Source organism: Pongo pygmaeus, chromosome 1 (genome assembly GCF_028885625.2).
Source record: "Pongo pygmaeus isolate AG05252 chromosome 1, NHGRI_mPonPyg2-v2.0_pri, whole genome shotgun sequence".
Classification (NCBI taxonomy): Eukaryota; Metazoa; Chordata; class Mammalia; order Primates; family Hominidae; genus Pongo; species Pongo pygmaeus.
Window position 1 is genome coordinate 88,158,667 of NC_072373.2, and position 19,256 is coordinate 88,177,922.

Consider the following 19,256-nt stretch of genomic DNA (forward strand, 5'->3'; position numbering starts at 1 on the left):
AGGTCCTCCCTCATAGGACTGATGAGAAGATTAAATTAGTTAACATATGTAAATGTATAAAGGACTTAGAACAGTGCCTGGCTCTTCGGAAGTGCTGCTGTTATTAGCACAGCCTTGGCTCCAGCCTTGCCCCGACCTGCCCACTGCCTCTCTGACCAGTGACCTGACCTTCCCTTGTGTCCCCTCTGAGGAGCAGTATGAAGAGCGGTTTCTGCAGGAAGAAACTGTGTCCCAGCAGATCAACTCCATCGAGCTTCTGCAGACGCGACCCCTGGCTCCGCCTGAGGTGGTGAAGTCACAGCGGCCCCTGCAGAGGCAGGTCCACCTGAGAGGCCGGCCGGCCTCCCAGCCCACTGTCATCCGGGGCATCACCTACTATAAAGCCAAGGTCTCTGAAGAAGAGAATGACATTGAAGAACAGCGTGAGTTGGGGTCAACAGGGAAGCCCCAGAGGCAGGGTAGGGAGGAAGTCACCATTTGGACCATAGTGGGCTGGATTCCTGGGAGCCATACACCCCTCCTGCATTCCAATTACTGCTGTGGCCTTGTTATCCAGAGCTCTCACTGCATTTCCTCACAGCTCGCTGAGTGGCCTTGGGCAAGTCACTTAACTTCTCTGGGCTTGCAGAAGACCATATGGCAGAGTGTGGCTGGGCTGGAAGGGACTTCAGTGCCCTCCAGTCCAGTCCTCCCCATTTGCAGATGAGAAAACTGAGGTTTGGGGGGACTGACTCGCTTAGAGCCACAAGGTGGGCTTCTCCACTACTTGCTCCTCCCTCCGGGGGCCCTGAGCTTCCTGTCTGAGTCTCCAGCACCTCCCCTTCGATCTCTGTCCTTCTTCATTTTTCATGGAAGAGAGACAATCCCTTTTCACATCACATTTACCTTGTTTCCTTAGGCTTCTTCCTCTTCCTGTGCTCCTCCTCCTCCTCTTGTCTTCCTTCTTTTCCTTGCCCAGCACTCCCAGCAGGCCCCCACTCTTCCCCTCTCCCCAGTGTGTCTGAGCGGGTCCTTCCCCATCAGGGCTGATGCAGTGGCTTCCTGTCTGTCTCCTTGCTTCTGCCTTTGCCTCCACCGTGTTTATTCTCCACCCAGTAGCTGGCGTCATCATTTTGCCCATGTGTGACTGTGTTTTTTTTGGTCATTTTTTTGTGTCGTTGATTTGTGGGAGTTTTTTACATATTCTGGATACAAGTTCTTTGTCATCATATGTATTGCAAGTATTTTCTCCCTACCTATGGCATGCATTTTTAGTTCCTTAATGGTATTTTGGATGAGCACATGAAGTCTACTTTACCAATTATTTCTTTTGTGGTTAGAGCTCTTTGTGTCCTCTCTAAGAAATGTTTGCCTCTCCATGTTCCATCTCTGCTCAAAATCCTGCAGCCTCCCCCATTTCATTCAGAATAAAAACTGAACTCCACACACAGCCTCTAAGTCATGCATGCCCAGCGCCTGTCCTCGCTCTGACCTCGCCTCTGCTTCAGTCATGCTGGCCACCTCGCTGCCTCTGGGCCGCTGCACACATGTCCTGCCTCAGGGCCTTTTCTCTGTGGTTATTCACCCCTGGAATCTTTGTGCCTGATGGCTGCTCAACTGACTCCTTCACCTCCTCCAGGCAGCTGCTCATCTCCCCAGCTCAATGAGTCTCATACTCACCACTTTATTCTTCTCTGCAAGTTTCCCTTCCCTTCTAGCTTGTTTGACCCTCTTTACCCTACGTTTTGTTCCCCATAGCACCTTCAGTTGCACAATCCTGTCTATTATCAAGTGTCTCCACCACTAAATAGAAGCTCTGTGAGGTCAAGGATCCTTGTTTTGTTTGCTGTTGTTATCCGTACTCCATAAACATGTGCTGGATGGATGGATTGGATGACTCACTTACTCCCAGCCATCGGGGTTCAGGACCCATGACTATGCGTCCTGCCAGTGACCCCTGAGTCCTGGGGGAAGCATGGCTGCAGTCTATTCAGAGAAACCTCCTGGAAATTCAATGTCCTTCCACCTGTGCTCCTGTCCACCTTCTTCCAAAATCCCAGCCAGGCCCCCTCTCTAATTCAGGCCGTCGTGTTAAGGAAAGGCACCCTCTCATTCACCTGCCCATTGCCATGTGCTCTTGTCGTCTGTAGGTTGTTTGTTTCCTGTGCCACAGTGAACCTTGTGTTTGTTTCACAGAAGATGAGTTTTTCAGTGGTGACAGTGGAGTGGATTTGCTGATTGAAGATCAGCTCCTGAGGCACAACGACCTGATGACCAGTGCCACCCGGAGGCCCGCAGCCACCCGTCAGGGACACAGCACTGCTGTGACAACCGACCTGAACGCTCGGACCGCATCCCGGTTCTCAGCACTGCCACAGCCCTCAACCTCAGATCCCAGCATCGCCAACCATGCCTCAGTGGGACCACTGTCAGAAACACTCCAAACAACCTCGTTGTCTCCAGATCCCATGAGGGAGTCAGTCCTGCAGCCTTCTCCTCAGGTACCAGCCACCACTGTGGCCCACACAGCCACCCAGCAACCAGCAGCCCCAGCTCCTCCAGCAGTGTCTCCCAGGGAGGCATTGATGGAAGCTATGCACATAGTCCCAGTGCCTCCCACCACAGTCAGAACAGACTCGCTGGGGAAAGATGCTCCTGCTGAGCAGGGAACAACCCCTGCCAGCCCCACGCTGAGCCCCGAAGAAGAAGATGACATCCGGAATGTCATAGGTAAGTTCATTGTACCTGGACTTGGTCTCCTGATCAGCTCAGGTAAAAGGCTGAGCCTGGAAATATGTTGAGAGGAGAGGGAGGCACCAGATGGTCAAAGTTCTTTATGGGAATGGCAAGTGGAGTTAAGCCTTTGACCAACGATTAGTTTTAACATCTAGGGTTTATGTATTGAAAATGTGCTAGTGGCAAAGGTGGGACTCTTTTTCCTAAAATAGACATATAAATTAATGGAGCCAAGATTTGGCTTCAGGAGTTAGTTTTATAAATATTTGTTGAGGGCTTTCCGTACACTAGACTTTGTGATGGCTATTGGGGTAACCAGTGATGAATAAGTGAATTTTTCTGTGGTAAGTTTACCAAGCCATAAAAGAACAAAGTGTTTTTACTGGGGGGAAAGTCTCAGATTCGTAGCAGAGTGAGAGCAGGGGAATAGCTGGGGCAATGGGCATCGGTGCAAAATCATGAGCCCCACCCATGGAGAGCATAGAAACATCATGGCACCATGTGACAAGTGCTGTACCAGAGGAATAGAAAAACAGAGAAAAGAAAGAAGGAATATTAGCTTGGCCTGGCTGCCAGGAAGGCTGAGGAAACTTTTCTAAGGAGGTGTCATTTGAGCTGGGATTTGAACGATGAATAGGAGTTTTCTTTTTTTTCTTTTTTGAGACAGAGTCTCGCTCTGTCGCCCAGGCTGGAGTGCAGTGGTGCGATCTTGGCTCACTGCAAGCTCCGCCTCCTGGGTTCACGCCATTCTCCTGCCTCAGCCTCCCAAGTAGCTGGGACTGCAGGTGCCCGCCACCATGCTCAGCTAATTTTTTGTACTTTTAGTAGAGATGGGGTTTCACCGTGTTAGCCAGGATGGTCTCAATCTCCTGACCTCGTGATCCGCCCGCCTCGGCCTCCCAAAGTGTTGGGATTACAGGCATGAGCCACCACGCTGGGCCTGAATAGGAGTTTTCTAAGCAGAGAAGGGAAGCCTCCTGACTGTTAGGTCTAAAAGAACAAGGTATGTTCCAGAAGCATGGAGAGTGCAGCCCTATTCTGTGCCTGGGAGCTCCATGGCCCAAGAGAACGCAGAGCAGGGAAATAGGAAAGTAGAGAAAAAAGGAACTACAAAAGGAAAAACAGGAGCTAGTTACAAATGTCTTTTCCAAAAAGAACTAAGCCAAACATTCATTAAATCACCACTGATCATGACTGAAAAATAACACTACTGAGTAATAATTTCATCAAAATATTTGTTGAAAAATACACTTGATTTGACAGAGGATTTGGCCTGCCTTATACATATCTTTCCCTTCTCCCATTTTTCTTGCCCTTGGCAGCCTCATTTCCAATCCTTCCTCAGCATAAGGTACCAGCTGCTGCCAGAGACAGGGTGTTTAAGGAGTACCTGCCAGGAGTCAGACACTGCTCTCTGCCATTGATAACTGTGTGACTTTGGCCAAATCTCTGCCTTCTCTGGGTCTCAGTATATGCTGTGGTTTTCCGCAGGAAGTTTACCAGGTCATGATACTGCTCCTCTTCTTCCATTCGTGGTGTGTATGTGCCTCTCTCTCTGTCTCTCTCTCCTTGTGGTGTTTTTTATTTGCTGTTCCATGCTATTGTAAGTAAAGATTCTTGTTGGGTGAAAGTTTCAGAATAATGGCAGAATGAGAGCAGTGAAATAGCCCATAGAAATGGACCCCAGGGCAAAATCTCATGAACCCTGGCCTGGAGGAAGCTAAGCAAGAAGGCAGTTCTTGGGCCTTAGAGGTGAGGGTGTGAGCAGGAGAGAATCTTTAAGTTTCTGAATCAGGGGTTCTGCTGTGTTTCTGCAGCCTGCCTTGGGGTCGGAGCAGAGGCTACCACTTGTGCACCAGCTCTGGGCAGCCTGGCCTTTGTGCTCTTGAGAACAGGGCCTGAGCCCAAAACTCCATCTCTTCCTCTGCCATGGAAGTGAACTTCCCTGGGCCCCCATACTTCTACCATTTCAGCTTCCTGTCACCCTTGGGTGAGAGGGAACATCCCTCCAAATATTTAGGAATCTGGCCTCTGTCACCCCTACCACAATTTTCCAGAATGCTAAAACAGTGAAGACAGGCTGCAGGTAGGACCCACACACCTTGCATGCCATCAGGCAATGGTGTTTGCCAGCCTGGGAGCCTCTTCTGTCGGTGACTTCCTAGCCAGGAGTGAGTTGTTCACTCTCTCCATAACCTACCAACCTGGGTCCCAGAGCCCAGCCTCTCCCCAGCTGCCTCCCCAGGATTTTGCCATCAGCAGGCTTTTCTGGTGTTTTCAGGGACACTTATAACTCTTTCCCCCTCCAGTAGCCTGATTAAGATGCTGATGCCAGAGAAGCCATGTGTCCCAGCAGCCATTTACCTGGTGGTAGGAACGACATTTTCTCTTGTTCAATATTCTGTTTAACTAGAATAGCATCATCATGCTGACGATGTAAGGTTTGCTTAAAGACTAGCCCATGGCATTTTTCAGAGGGCTGGGGTTCTCACCTCTTATGTTGACTGCAGAAGAAATAGACATGGACACAGATGTAGTGTGTTCTTCAAATGCCAAGGGGTGAGAGGAGGGGGTGGCCCAGAGAAGAAAGGTTTGGCTGTCTAGGCGTTGTCTAACTTCGACAAGTTTGTTTCTGGGAATTATTTTCAATGGTTTATCACTGCCAAGTGCCTCCCTCTCGCTGCTGTTGGTGTGGATGAGATTTTCATACCCTAACATTCTCTACAGACCCCTGACTTGCCTGTATCTGGCCAAGGAAGACTGTGATGTGATGACATCTCCCAGTCATCAGTAAAATAAAAAGCTTTTGGCTGAAATAGACATGGGCCACTGATTTGCTACCTGGGAAAGCTTGTTTGCTGTTTGATGAATCCAGCAATTTTGATTTTTGAGCTATTTAAGATGTGGTTGTAAACAGGGCTAATTTTAAAAGAAAGATTTTATCCCATGGTTTCCAATCCTGATTTTGTGATGTCCTAAAATGTCTACCATTATCCTCAGGAGAGTTATAAAATGTTCAAAAAAAAAAATCCAAAAACAAGTAAATTAGAATTCATTTTTGGCTGTGCAAACAAAACATTTGGCCATAGTGTAGCTCTAGGACAGAGAGAGGAGAAATGTTGTCAGTAATTGGAGCTGGGGTTTGGGTAGGATTGGTACCATCCGAGAAGGCGCTTCTGCTCGGGACAGCCCTGGCTTTGGGAATGGCTCAGGCTACTGCAGAGAAATGAAACTGCCGCATGGCCAAGGCTCTGCAGATTCCCAGACTTTAGCGACTACAATTCCTGATGCATCTTGTAGAAGGGGCTTGTTTGGAGTGGGGGAGGGCGGGTGGGAGGAGCAGACAAAGAGGACAGTCAGTTTATAACAATACCAGAGAGAGCCTGGCTCCTATTTGAATCTAGAAAATATCATGAACTATGAAGAATGTCTCCCCCACAAAGCAGATGACTGTAACCACCCCGAGGCTTGGCCAGCTGTGCTGACTATGGGGCGTGATGGCCAGTCCTGCCTGTCTCGTGTCAGGGAGGCTGGTCTGGGGCAGCCCAAGGAAGGCGATGCTGATATGGGCTGGGGCAGCTTCCAGAGCCTCTGCAGAGCCCAGACTCTAAGTCACTAGACAGGCAGCTCCCCCGGCCCCAGCTCCACTGGTCTCAGTCTCTTTGCTGATGCTCCTAACCCAACTCCCTCAGAAAACTGGGAATCCAGTCATCATATAACACAGGGGCTTCTGGCCCTAGAAATAAGGATATAAAATGGATAAAATATACCCTTGCAGGTGGTAAAGGACTGAAGTCTAAGCCTCTTGATGAGGATAAAGAGTCATCTAGTATGAATAATTCATCCACCACTACAGCGTGCTCGGCTGCGAAGATCCAAAGTGAACAAGAAGTGGTCACTCTCCCAAAGGTGCAGGGAGGCAGCAGTGACTGAAGTGGCCGAGCACATGGGAAGTGTGGCCGGCAACAGATGCACGCTGTCCAGGGGCATCGTATCACTTCTGCCATGGGGCTCCTCTCTGAGGGTGTTCCCCAGCTCACCAGGCTCAGAGGGCAGAGAAGAACTCTCCAGGCAGAGCCAAGAGCATGAGCCAGGGTGGGCAGGGAATGGAAGGCAGCCCAGGTACGCCAGCACAGATGGGGTCGAGTGAGGGAGAGTGATGGAATTCCAGGGTAGGGAGCTGGGGCCTGATGATGAAGGGAATGAGAAGTAGGGACTCAATGCTAAAAGAGATAGAGAGGGCTCTAAGCATGGAAACAATATTCGGATTTGGTCCAGTATTAAGTGGACCATCACACACTCAGGATGTGTGAGTGCCGTGGGTGTCAGGGATGCAAAGATAGATACGGCAGGGGTCCTGCCCTGGAGTTGCACAGCTTGTATTGAGACCAACACAGACACATGACTTCAATGCAGGATGGTGAGCACTGGGGGGCACAGGCCACAGTGGGTCACAGAGGGAGACTGAAGCAGCCCAGGACCCTCTTCCAGAAAGAGGTGCTGGCCTAGCTGTTTTGTAGCATCAGGGGAAATTAGCTAGGCAAAGAAGGAAGGTAGCACTGCAGTGAGAAGAACCAGAGCCAACAAGAGCACCGGGGCCCAGTGCAAAATGACAACATGGGGCCCGTGCTCAAAAGGCAGGGGAAAAGTGCCATGCCAAGTAGTAAATATAAAGCTCCTCTTCTTCCATTCATGGTATGTATGTGCCTCTCTCTCTGTCTCTCTCTCCTTATGGTGTTTTTTATTTGCTGTTCCATGCTATTGTAAGTAAAGAAATACAGGCATGCCCCCATCTTATTGCATTTTGCTTTGTTGTACTTCACAGAGAGTGCATTTTTTTACAGACTGAAGGTTTGTGGCAACCCTGTGTCAAGCCAGTCTACCAGCACCATTTTCCAACCCTATGTGCTCACTTTGTGTCACATTTTGGTAATTCTCGCAATATCTCAAACTTTTTCTTTGTATCTTTTATGATGATCTGTGATCAGTGATCTTTGACAATTACTATTTTCATTGTTTTGGGGCATCACCAACCACACCGATATAAAGCAGTGAACTCAATCCATAAATGCTGTGTGTGTTCTGCTGCTCCCCCAACTGGCATTCCCTGGTCGCTCTCCCACTCCTTGGGCCTCCCTGTTCTGTGACACACAACAATATTGAAATTAGGCCAATTAATAACCCTACAATGGCCTCTAGGTGTTTAGGTGAGAGGAAGAATCCCACACTTCTCACTTTAAATCAAAAGCTAGAAATGTCAGAGCTGAGTGAGGATGGCATGTCAAAAGCCGAGATAGGCCAAAAGCCCTCTTGTGCCAAACAGTTAACCAAGTTGTGAATGCAAAGGAAAAGTTCTTGAAGGAAATTAAAAGTGCTACTCCAGTAAACACATGTATGATAAGCAAATGAAACAGCCTTATTGCTGATATGGAGAAAGCTGTAGTGGTCTGGATGAAAAGACAGTCCAACCACGACGTTCCCTTAAGTGAAATTCCCGAATCCAGAGCAAGGCCCTAACTCTCTTCAATTCTATGATGGCTGACAGAGGTGAGGAAGCTGCAGAAAAAAGTTTGAAGCTAACAGAGGCTGGTTCATGAGATTTAGAGAAAGAAGTTGTCTCCATAATGTAAAAATGCAAGTGAAATAGCAAGTGCTAATGCAGAAGCTGTAGCAAGTTATCTAGAAGATCTAGCTAAGATCATTGATGAAGGTGGCTACACTAAACAACAGATTTTCAGTGTAGGCAAAACAGCCATCCGTTGGAAGAAGGTGCCATCTAGGACCTTCATAATTAAAGAGGAGAGGTCAATGCCTGGCTTCAAAGCTTCAAAGGACAAGGTGACTCTTCTGTTAGGGGCTAATGCAGCTGGTGACTTTAAGTCAAAGCCAGTGCTCATTTACCATTCTAAAAATCCTAGGGCCCTTAAGAATTATGCTAAATCTACTCTTCTGGTGCTCTATACATGGAACAACAAAGCTTGGATAATAGCACATCTTTTTACAGCATGGCTTACTGAATAATTTAAGCCCTTTGTTGAGACCTACTGCTCAGAAAAAGAAATTATTATTATTATTTGAGACAGAATCTTGCTCTGTCACCCAGGCTGGAATGCAGCGGCATGATCTCAGCTCACCGCAACCTCTGCCTGTCAGGTTCAAGTGATTCTCCTGCCTCAGCCTCCCAAGTAGCTGGGATTATAGGCACATGCTACCACACCCAGCTAATTTTTTGTATTTTTAGTAGAGATGGAGTTTCACCATGTTGGCCAGGCTGGTCTCAAACTCCTAACCTCAAGTGATCCGCCTGCCTCAGCCTCCCAAAGTGCTGGGATTACAGGTGTGAGCCACCGCGCCCGGCCAGGAGATTATTTTAAAAATATGACTGCTCTTTGACAATGCACCTAATCACCCAAAAGCTCTCATGGAGATGTGCAAGGAGATGAATGCTATCATGCCTGCCAACACAGCATTCATTCCGAAGCCCATGGATTAAGGAGTCTTTTTGACTTTCAAGTCTTGTTATTTAAGAAATACATTTCATAAGGCTATAGCTGCCATAGATAATGATTCCTCTGATGGATCTGGGCAAAGTAAATTGAAAACCTTCTGGAAAGGATTCATCATTAAGAACATTCACGATTCATGGGAGGAGGTCAAAATATCAACATTAACAGGAGTTTGGAATAAGTTGATTCCAACTCTCATGGATAACCTTGAGGGGTTCAAGTCTTCAGTGGAGGAAGTCACTGCAGATGTGGAAATATCAAGAGAACTACAGTTAGAAGTGGAACCTGAAGATGGGACTGAATTGCTGCAATCCCATGATCAAATTTAAATGGATGAGGAGTTGTTTCTTATTGATGAACAAAGAAAGTGGTTTCTTGATATGGAACCTACCCCTGGTAAAGACAGTGTGATCACTGTTGAAATGGCAACAAAGGATTTTGAATATTACATAAACTTAGTTGATAAAGCAGTGGCATGGTTTGAGAGGCTTGACTCCAATTTTGAAAGAAGTTCTACTGTGGGGTAAAATACTATCAAACAGCATCACACACTACAGAGAAATCTTTCATGAAAGGAAGAGTCAATTGATGCAGCAAACTTCATTGTTGTCTTATTTTAAGAAATTGCCACAGCCCCTTAGCCTTCAGCATCCTCTCTGATCAGTCAGCAGCCATCAACATCGAGGCAAGACCCTCCACCAGCAAAAAGATGATGACTCACTGAAGGCTTAGATGATCGTTAGTATTTTTTAGTAATAAAGTATTTTTAAATTAAGGTATATACATTTTTTAGACATAATGCTATTGCACCTTTAATAGACTGCAGTATAGTGTAAACATAACTTTTATACTCACTGGGAAACCAAAAACGTTGTGAAACTCACTTTATTGTGATATTCGCTTTATTACAGTGGTCTGGAACCAAATCCACAATATCTTTGAGGTATGCCTGTATTAAAATTTTAATTTACTAGCATGAATTATACTATTCATCTTTATATTGTGCAATGTTAGTTTTAAATGCAAGTATAAGATCTTTCAACTTTTATGCAGAATCCACCAAAATGACTCATTTCATATTTTGTAGCTCCTACATACATATGTATGTATGGTCTTATTAGAATAGTGGAAACACTGCACAAAACTAATTCATCTGTTTTTGTTTTACTTGATATATGAACATTTTAACAACACTCCCTGCCTTCAGCTTACTGAGTGAGGAAGGACTAAAAAGAAACGGAACTATGAGTTGCCCTATCCTTCCCTCTTCTTCTGTATCAATTTCAACATAGGTTGTTGTCTAATACAGGGAGGTAACACAAGAAAGAATATGATAGGGTTCCTTGACCATTTGTGTTTCTTAGAACACCACTGCCTTCTTTCTGCTTTCGGAGCACGATCTGGTTCAAATGGAAAATGTGGCCTCTGGGGCAACACACCTACCTTGTGCTCACTTTGAATCTCACTGAACTCAGGCACGTAGTGGGTCTACCTGCAGTTCTGTGCTCATTGGGCATAGCAAACCCTATATGCAAGTGGGGGACAAAGAATGTGGCCACACATATCTTGCATTCTCCTCTGCTCACAAACAGGCTGCATTGTTAGACTTCACATAAAATACAAGTTCGAGGGTGAAAATATTGAGATGTTCAAGATGGCGACAGCAGATCATTAAATGAAGGGCAGCCCTTCTGAGCAAGGGTCCTGTGTGATTGCACAGATCATATGCCCAAAAAGCCAGCCCTGGGTTTATGGTGAATACCATAGCCCTGGCAACTATGGTGAATACAAGCAGCTAGGTGTGGGCAAGAGATCTCAAGCTGGCAGCCTGAGGGCCAAATTCATCCTAAGATGTGTTTTTATGTTCTTGAATCTGAATGCCTTCAGGTCAGCTCTTCCAGTTCACCACAGTGTCCTCTGCCACCTTTTGTCTCACACTCAGCCTGACTCATCATTTCAGCTCCTGCCTGACCCCTGTAGGCATCTGAGTTTGAGACCTCTGAATGAAGGCAGATGACAACAAGTAAGAACGGTGATGCAGGAAGGGCTGATGTGCTAGGATGGGGACTCTGGGCTGCACTTGGTGGTTGGAGATGGTGAGTCATTAAGGGTTTAAGAAGATGTGCGTCTTGGAAAAGCAGCACAGGGAATACTGGGGAGGATAAGTTAGAAGTGGGCAGAGATGAGCCAGAGAGACCAACTGGCGCAATTGCAGTGATCCAGGCAAGAGTTGGTGAGGTCTGAACTACGCCATAGAGGTGGAAGATCAGGGTCAAGATGTTACTCAGTGCTGAGTTGGAATGTGGGTGAAGGGAAAGGGGACGTCAGGGATGACCTAGGTTTCTGGCTCAGTTGGTGGATGGTGTGCCATGGCTTTCTCTGGGACAGTAAATACAGGAGGAGCAGGCTGTGAACTGAAGCAAATGATTTCCATTTTCAGTCCTTTAAGTTTGAGGAGCCATGAGGACATCCAGGAGGAAAGCGCCTTGTAGGTAGTTGGATGGATTCACGGTGCTCAGAATCAGGACCTGGGCTGAGTTGTCGGCAGGAGCTGAGTCTGCAGGAGGAATGAGGAGAGAGGAGGCTGAAGGTGGAACTCCAGAGGGTGGCATTTGAAAGCAGGCAGAAGAGGAAGCAGTAGCCAAAGAGCTGGAGAAGGCCAGAACGGGCAGGTGGGCGGGACCAGGAGAGAGTGGTGGTGGAAGCCGGGGGAAGAAGGAAATGCCTTCTGAGGTGGGTGGGTGGGTGTCAGCGGGGGTCGGGGGTGGCTACCTCAGTTTCCAAGCAAAAAACAGAAGTTTGACTAGAATAAGAGGACTGGAGAGCACCCCAAGGGGCAGCAGTCGGGTTGAGGGACTGAGAGGCATTGCTGACGAGGTTGGTTGGGGAGCAGATGCCCAAGGACCCTACTGGGGAAGCTTGCCAAGTGAGCACCAGAGCTGAGAGCTGGGGAGCGCCGGGAAGGCTCTTGCTTGCTGATTTATTTCTTTCAGAATGCTGAGATTCGAGGAGGTTTATATGCTGAGGGGAAGGGCCCCTTCTTTTCAGACCCTGGTAACCTTTGAAACAGGGCCAGCTGTCTCCCAGGACTGTTGGTTAAATGACAGAATACATAGAAAGTGCGTAGTAAATGTCAGCGTCACCAGCATCCTTGGCAGCCCTGCTCTGGGGAAACCTAAGATGAAATGCAGACTGCACTCTCCTCTCTGCAGTTCCTTTGAACTTTCTCCCATCTTTCTGTCATCCCCCTTGAAGAGGAGTCAACATGCAGTACCTTGTCTCCAAAGCTGATGGTTTGCTGCCAAGTGTGGGAGCATCTGAGCTGCCCCAGATTCTCAGAGCACAGTGATGTGTCTGGGTCTCATGGTTTACTGAGTTCTTCCCTTGATCCTGTCTTCAAATGCTCTGAAATCATTTGCATTTGTCCTGCCTGGGCTCGTCCGCAGGGCAGCAGTGTTTGCTCTCTCTGAGGGCATGTGAAAATACAGCCTGAGGTCCTAGTACTAGGACTATGAAAATGCAAGCGGGGACTCACCTCTTCCTGCAGAAATAAGGGTGCCCTAACCCAAGAAGCTGACTCCATCTGTATCCATTTCCTATGCCTCCAAATTGCCACAAGCTTAGTAGCTAAAAACAGAAATGTACTCTCTAACAGTTCTAGAGGCCAGAAATTCAAAATGAGTCTTGCAGGGCTAAAATCAAGGTATCAGAAGGGCTGGTTCTTTCCAGAGGCTTGAGGGGAGAATCCGTTTCTTGTCTTTTCCAGCTTCTCGTGGCTGCCAGCATTCTTTGGCTTGTGGCCACATCACTTCAGTCTTTGCTTTTTTCATCACATTGCTTCCTCCTCTCTTGTGGTCAAATCTCCCTTTGCCTCTGTGTCATAAGGATGCTTGTGACTGTATTTATTCAATAGGACCACCCAGATAGTCCAGTATAGTCTCCCCATCTCAGGATTTTTTTATGTAATCACATTTGCAAAGCCCCCTTTGTTTCCTTTTGTCCCAATCACAGGTTCCAGGGATTTGGACCTGGATATCTCTAGGGGACATTACTCAGTCTACCACATCATCTTCAGAGGGGACTCTCCATGCACTCTGGTGAAGGAGGCAGGGCATGCTTTATAATCATTTTACTTCTGAAGAGATTAAAACTTTTTGACATTATAGTGACAACACAGACTTTGGAGTTGGTGGCTGGGCCAAGACCAGAGCCAGGCCTCTGGCCCCAGCCTGGGGCACGTCTATAGCCCAGCATTAGGGCCCTGCCACTGCAGAGCCTTGGTGTGAGATGGGACCCTGCAGGGATTTTCAAGGCTGCTGGAGCTGCACAGACGAGTCCTGGCTTTCAAGAGTCCATCTGCAATTTCTGTGTTTGGTCAGAGAGGTGGCGTGGCCATGGCTATCCCCAGATAGAAAACACCTCACCTCATGGCCATCTGTGGGGCTTGAGGGCATGAGCCGGGGATGCCTCTGGACAGGGAATTGGTGTCCTTTCTGGGCTTTGCCAGGGAAGAGGATTGTCCAGTGATGGCAATCCTCATGGTGAGCTAGGGCTCACCTCAGTGCAGAAGGAGCGTGGTGTCCTCATTGGCAGCCAGGGCCCTGCTTAGCTCCAGGGAATTAGAGCTTTTCCATCAAATCTCTGCTGCCAGGGCTTAGTCAGAGTTTTCTGTTTTATTGTCTTGAACAGATGAGCTCAGCTCTGGGGGAATGAGGCATTGGCAGGGAGGTTCTTTTGTTTGTCTTATGGAGACTGAATCTCTCCCCGCTCTGTCAGACCAGGACCTAATAAACCCCACACTGAGCTGCCTAAACCCTGCCAACTGCACCCAGCTATGGGGCCTGCCTGCAAAACAGTGTTCATGCCTCTTCCATCCCCAGCTGCCCCAGACCCAGGGCCAAGGGCCCAGCTGCTTGCCGCTGTCCTGTCAGCTGCAGGGCTTAGACTCCTTCCTCAAACCACTTCGGGGGGAGCAGAATAGATGGAACGGATTGGAACAGTTTGGAAATGAGGGTGACCTAGAATTTAGAGAACTCTGGAAGCCAAACTGTAGGGTCTTTTGTTACTTTTGTCCCAGGTGAGTGTCAAGGACCAATTATCCTCATCACCCATCAGTGTCGTCAGTCTTGATGGCAGGTGGGGCCAGGGGTTCTGCTGGCCCCAGCTGCCAGCAGGGGGTAAGGAAGCTGTGAGGGCAGGATTCATGTGGCTCTCTCACTGCCCCCTTCCACTGCCCTCTTCCCACCTCCTCCATAATCTACAAGTGTGAGGACAGGAAGAGCACATGCCGTTAGTAGTCACGTGTAACTTCACTATCATTCAAGGCTATGTTCAATAATAATACTGCATGTAAGCATTGCAGGCTCTCAACTTCATCTAGAACCCAGTATAGTTCCAGTGGCTTTTTAGGGCCTCTCCTGGGCACCGGGTCCAGAGCCACTCAGAAGGATGTGGCTGAGTTCCTGTCCCATCGTGGCCGACTTGATCTCTGAAGGAGGCTTCTATACCCAGAGTCAGCTCCTTATTCAAGAACTTGGTATCTTGCCCCCCAGTTACCCAGCAGAGGGCCCTGGTATCCTGCTTCCAGTAGTGACAGGGGCATAGGCTTGGGGACAGCTCTCTAGGACAGCAGGTGGGCCTCAGGGACATGAATAGCCATTGCTCCGTTAGGGCTGGTCCCACAGCCTGGGGCAGCTCAGCAGCTGGCAGAGCCGAGTTCCTGGTTACACCCAGCAGAGTCCTCTCCTCTGGCCACACTTCTCATGCTGTGTGTTCACCCGGGGATCAGACATTTGGGTGCCTGCAGCAAGCCAGACACCGTGTTCTGAGCACTGAGAATGCAATGAGGAAAAGCCACATTCCCTCATCCCTTGGTGCTTACACCAAGGCGTGGAGGGAGGAGAGAGAAGCACAAACATTGTGGAGATGCAGGATGACATGCTCTGTAAGAGAGTAGCATTCATGGTACCCTGAGAGCTGAATGGAATAGAATAGAATAGTTCTCCAGAGGAGAGCATGGTATCATAAAAGGACTCTGGATCTCAGGTCTTTGAAGGATAGGACTGAGAAGTCAGAACAAGAGCAAAGCATAGTGGTGTGAAAGTTGCCAAAGATGGGCATGGTGGAGGCTCAAGTGTAGGGTCAAATGTAGGGTGGATCAGGGGAGTAGCAGGAGATGGTGTGGAAAAATGTTTGGGGTCAGGTTATACAGGGCTGTTAAAGCCTGCCGAGGAGTCCAGACTCTAAATAGAGGAACAGCAAAGGTTTAAGGGATGAGGCATCACTAGATCAGCCCAAAACCTCCATCCACCTCTTCTCCACCAGGAAGGTGCAAGGACACTCTCTCCACAATCACGGGGCCGACCACCCAGAACACATATGGGCGGAATGAAGGGGCCTGGATGAAGGACCCCCTGGCCAAGGATGAGCGGATTTACGTAACCAACTATTACTATGGCAACACTCTGGTAGAGTTCCGGAACCTGGAGAACTTCAAACAAGGTACATGATAAAGATCCAACCCAGGCTGCTCCTTCCCTTCCCCACGTCCTCTGTTTTTATCACAGCCAGGCCTCTTTGGGTGGTAATGGCGGATAGGAAGGATGACACCTTCTTCTGATGGCTAAAGGACCTTTCCTTGAAGTGCGGTCCCCTTTCCCCACTCCCTCACATTCTCTGCCTCTCAGCTCTGCCCCTCCTCCTGAGCTCCTGGGACATGGAAAAACCTCCAGTCCAGAAGACAGCCTCCCTTTCCCATAGCCCTTGACAATTTATGAACCACATTCATGTATATTAGCTCCCTGGATCCTTGAAACAGGCAGATGGGAATTGCCACTTCCCTATGACAGATGAGGACGCTGAGGCGCGGACAGGTTGAGTGATGTGCTACAGGACACTAGAAAGTGGCAGAGCCAAGACACAAACCTGGGTTTCCAGACCCCTCGTTGATCATCACTCACTTAACCACATGGGCTGCCCACACTCTGCCATGCCACTCTGAAGCCTCCTGTTTTCTCCCCACCTGCAGGTCGCTGGAGCAATTCCTACAAGCTCCCGTACAGCTGGATCGGCACAGGCCACGTGGTATACAATGGTGCCTTCTACTACAATCGCGCCTTCACCCGCAACATCATCAAGTATGACCTGAAGCAGCGCTATGTGGCTGCCTGGGCCATGCTGCATGACGTGGCCTATGAGGAGGCCACCCCCTGGCGATGGCAGGGCCACTCAGACGTGGACTTTGCTGTGGACGAGAATGGCCTGTGGCTCATCTACCCGGCCCTGGACGATGAGGGCTTCAGCCAGGAGGTCATTGTCCTGAGCAAGCTCAATGCCGCGGACCTGAGCACACAGAAGGAGACCACATGGCGCACGGGGCTCCGGAGGAATTTCTACGGCAACTGCTTCGTCATCTGTGGGGTGCTGTACGCCGTGGACAGCTACAACCAGCGGAATGCCAACATCTCCTATGCTTTCGACACCCACACCAACACACAGATCGTCCCCAGGCTGCTGTTTGAGAATGAGTATTCCTATACGACCCAGATAGACTACAACCCCAAGGACCGCCTGCTCTATGCTTGGGACAATGGCCACCAGGTCACTTACCACGTCATCTTTGCCTACTGACACCCTTGTCCCCACAAGCAGAAGCACAGAGGGGTCACTAGTACCTTGTGTGTATGTGTGTGTGCGCACGTGTGTGTAGGTGGGTATGTGTTGTTTAAAAATATATATTATTTTGTATAATATTGCAAATGTAAAATGACAATTTGGGTCTATTTTTTTATATGGATTGTAGATCAATCCATACGTGTATGTGCTGGTCTCATCCTCCCCAGTTTATATTTTTGTGCAAATGAACTTCTCCTTTTGACCAGTAACCACCTTCCTTCAAGCCTTTGGCCCCTCCAGCTCCAAGTCTCAGATCTCGACCATTGAAAAGGTTTCTTCATCTGGGTCTTGCAGGAGGCAGACAACACCAGGAGCAGAAATGAAGGAGGCAAGAAAGAAGTGCTATGTGGAGGGAAAAAAAGTTTTAATGTATTGGAGAAGTTTAAAAAAACCCAGAAAAACGCTTTTTTTTTTTTTAATAAAGAAGAAATTTAAAATCAGCCCCCAGTGCACTTTTGTTCAGCACCGATATGTCTGGCCAGGTGTTGGATCCCGCTCCCGGAAGGAGACGAGGTCTGGTGTTCCTCAGAAATGTTCTCTAGCTGAAGTGGCCTGTGTCCAAGTTCAGTTCCTAGGAGCTCCTCCTCCCCTCCTGATAGGGGCTTCCTGGTGGGGGATTTGGAATGAGCTGACCCCCGTGTTCTCTTTAATTTTGTGGCATTGATCCCTGCATTTCTCTGTCACACTGGCTTCCTTGCTCTGTTCTGCTACTCCTCTGATCACTTCACCCAAGGTTGGGGAACTCGTTCATTCGTTAGCCCTGCTTCTCGAGGTCTGGTCTTAGGCACTGTTGAAAATACAAAACTGAGTGATTGTGACCTTGTTCCCGCACTTCCTTAAGAGGTTCTCAATCAATCCATCTCTCTCCTCTTCTCTCCTTCTGCCCATAACCCTGTCTGCCTTTTCCTGAACAAGCTCATTCGGCCAGGCTTTCCCTCCCACCTTCCCTTCCAGGAAAGGGGCCCCTTTCTGAAACAAGGTCCTTGAGGGAAGCACTTGAGGGATGGGGAAGAACTGCAGCCCTTCCTGGTGCAGGGCTGAGCCCTGTGCAGTGCCTGCTGTCCACAAGTGTGATTTTTTCCTCCACATTACACAAAACAGGAGATAGAACATCTGAAAAAGCCTGAACAGGCATCTCCTGAGGTTATGAAGGAGGGCAGGACCCAGGGATGCCACAGGGAAATCAGCACAGCTCTCCTGTTGCAGCTCCCCTCAGCCTCCTCCTGACCCCTCTGTAGGCGGCCTCACTTCCTGACCCCAAGTTAGAGGGTCACGCCAGGGAGCACCCCCGCTGCGTAGAGAACAAGGTGGGGGGCCATGAGGAACAGCCCTCCAGGGAGGCCGGCTGCAGCTTGTCTGGGTGAATCAATTGGCTTTAGAGCCAAACTGCCCACTCAGGCCAGGTGAGGACACTTCTCAGGTTCCTCCCACATGCCAGAAGGAGGAAGCAGAGGCAGGGGTAACCGCAGGCCTGAAGCTGGGTGGTCGTTAATGTTTTCCCTGAGCACAACATCCAGGACTTCTTCAAGCAGCTTTCTTTTGTGGGTTTAAACTTTGGAAACACCAAGACTTAAACACCAAGATTTAAACAAAGAATGAGTTTCTCCAAAGCCTAAAGAGCAGAATCATGACCAGGCTATACTCCACCTGCTGCCACCTAGGGCGAGACCTGAGACCTGCAGCCCGACCCTTCTGGGCCTCTGCTCTCACCTGTAAAATAAGGGGGTATTTCCCAGCCCTCAGACTTGCTGGCTGAGTCTTCTCCAGCTCTATAATACCTCGTCAAACTTAGAGCACTTTAATTGCTTGATACTGATGGGAAATATATTTTTTTCCTGTTAAAAGACTTCCCAACAGTATATTTCAAAAGTAGAGAAAAAATTCCTAACAATTTATCCTTTCATTCTTTTTACATTCATTGATTTATGTGTACATTTATTCATTCAGTAAATATTTATGGAGCCCTGACTGGGGATGGGAGTAAATAACACAAAGTCCCTGCCCTCATGAAGCTTATATTCTAGAGAGGGAGCGAGAAAAAGAAATACATTACATGTAATGTGACAGATGACAATAAAATAAAGCAGGAAAGATGGGAAGGGAGGGGGTTGAAGTTTACATGAACAGGTCCGAGAAAGCCATCTGATCAGGGGATATGAAGCAGAAACGGAAGGCAAAGGGGTTGAGCGAATCTCAGACCTGGAGGCTGTGGGCAGGCAGACAGTAGGCAGCTAGAGGCCTGAAGGGGCCCCATGGGCACCCCAAGTGAGGCTGGTGGAAGCACCTGCAACCAACCCAGCACCCTGGGCAGGAACAAGGTGTGTTCTGCTGTCGCTCGGCATCCAACACAGTTGAGCACAG

General features: G+C 48.6%; 1 protein-coding gene across 3 annotated transcripts in view; it reads left to right on the top strand.

Annotated features, from left to right (window-relative positions):
- OLFML2B (olfactomedin like 2B) overlaps positions 1 to 17,335 on the top strand; it is a 41,140-nt gene extending 23,805 nt beyond the window's left edge. The window contains exons 5-8 of one of the 3 annotated variants that reach the window (XM_054450576.2): positions 191 to 422; positions 2,176 to 2,709; positions 15,546 to 15,722; positions 16,249 to 17,335. In XM_054450576.2, coding sequence (XP_054306551.1) covers positions 191 to 422; positions 2,176 to 2,709; positions 15,546 to 15,722; positions 16,249 to 16,850 — 1,545 coding nt within the window. In that variant the 3' untranslated portion in view covers positions 16,851 to 17,335. The remainder of the gene's footprint in view (positions 1 to 190; positions 423 to 2,175; positions 2,710 to 15,545; positions 15,723 to 16,248) is intronic. The other 2 variants (XM_054450581.2, XM_054450583.2) reach the window with 2 other exon arrangements.
- The last annotated feature ends 1,921 nt before the right edge of the window (positions 17,336 to 19,256 follow it).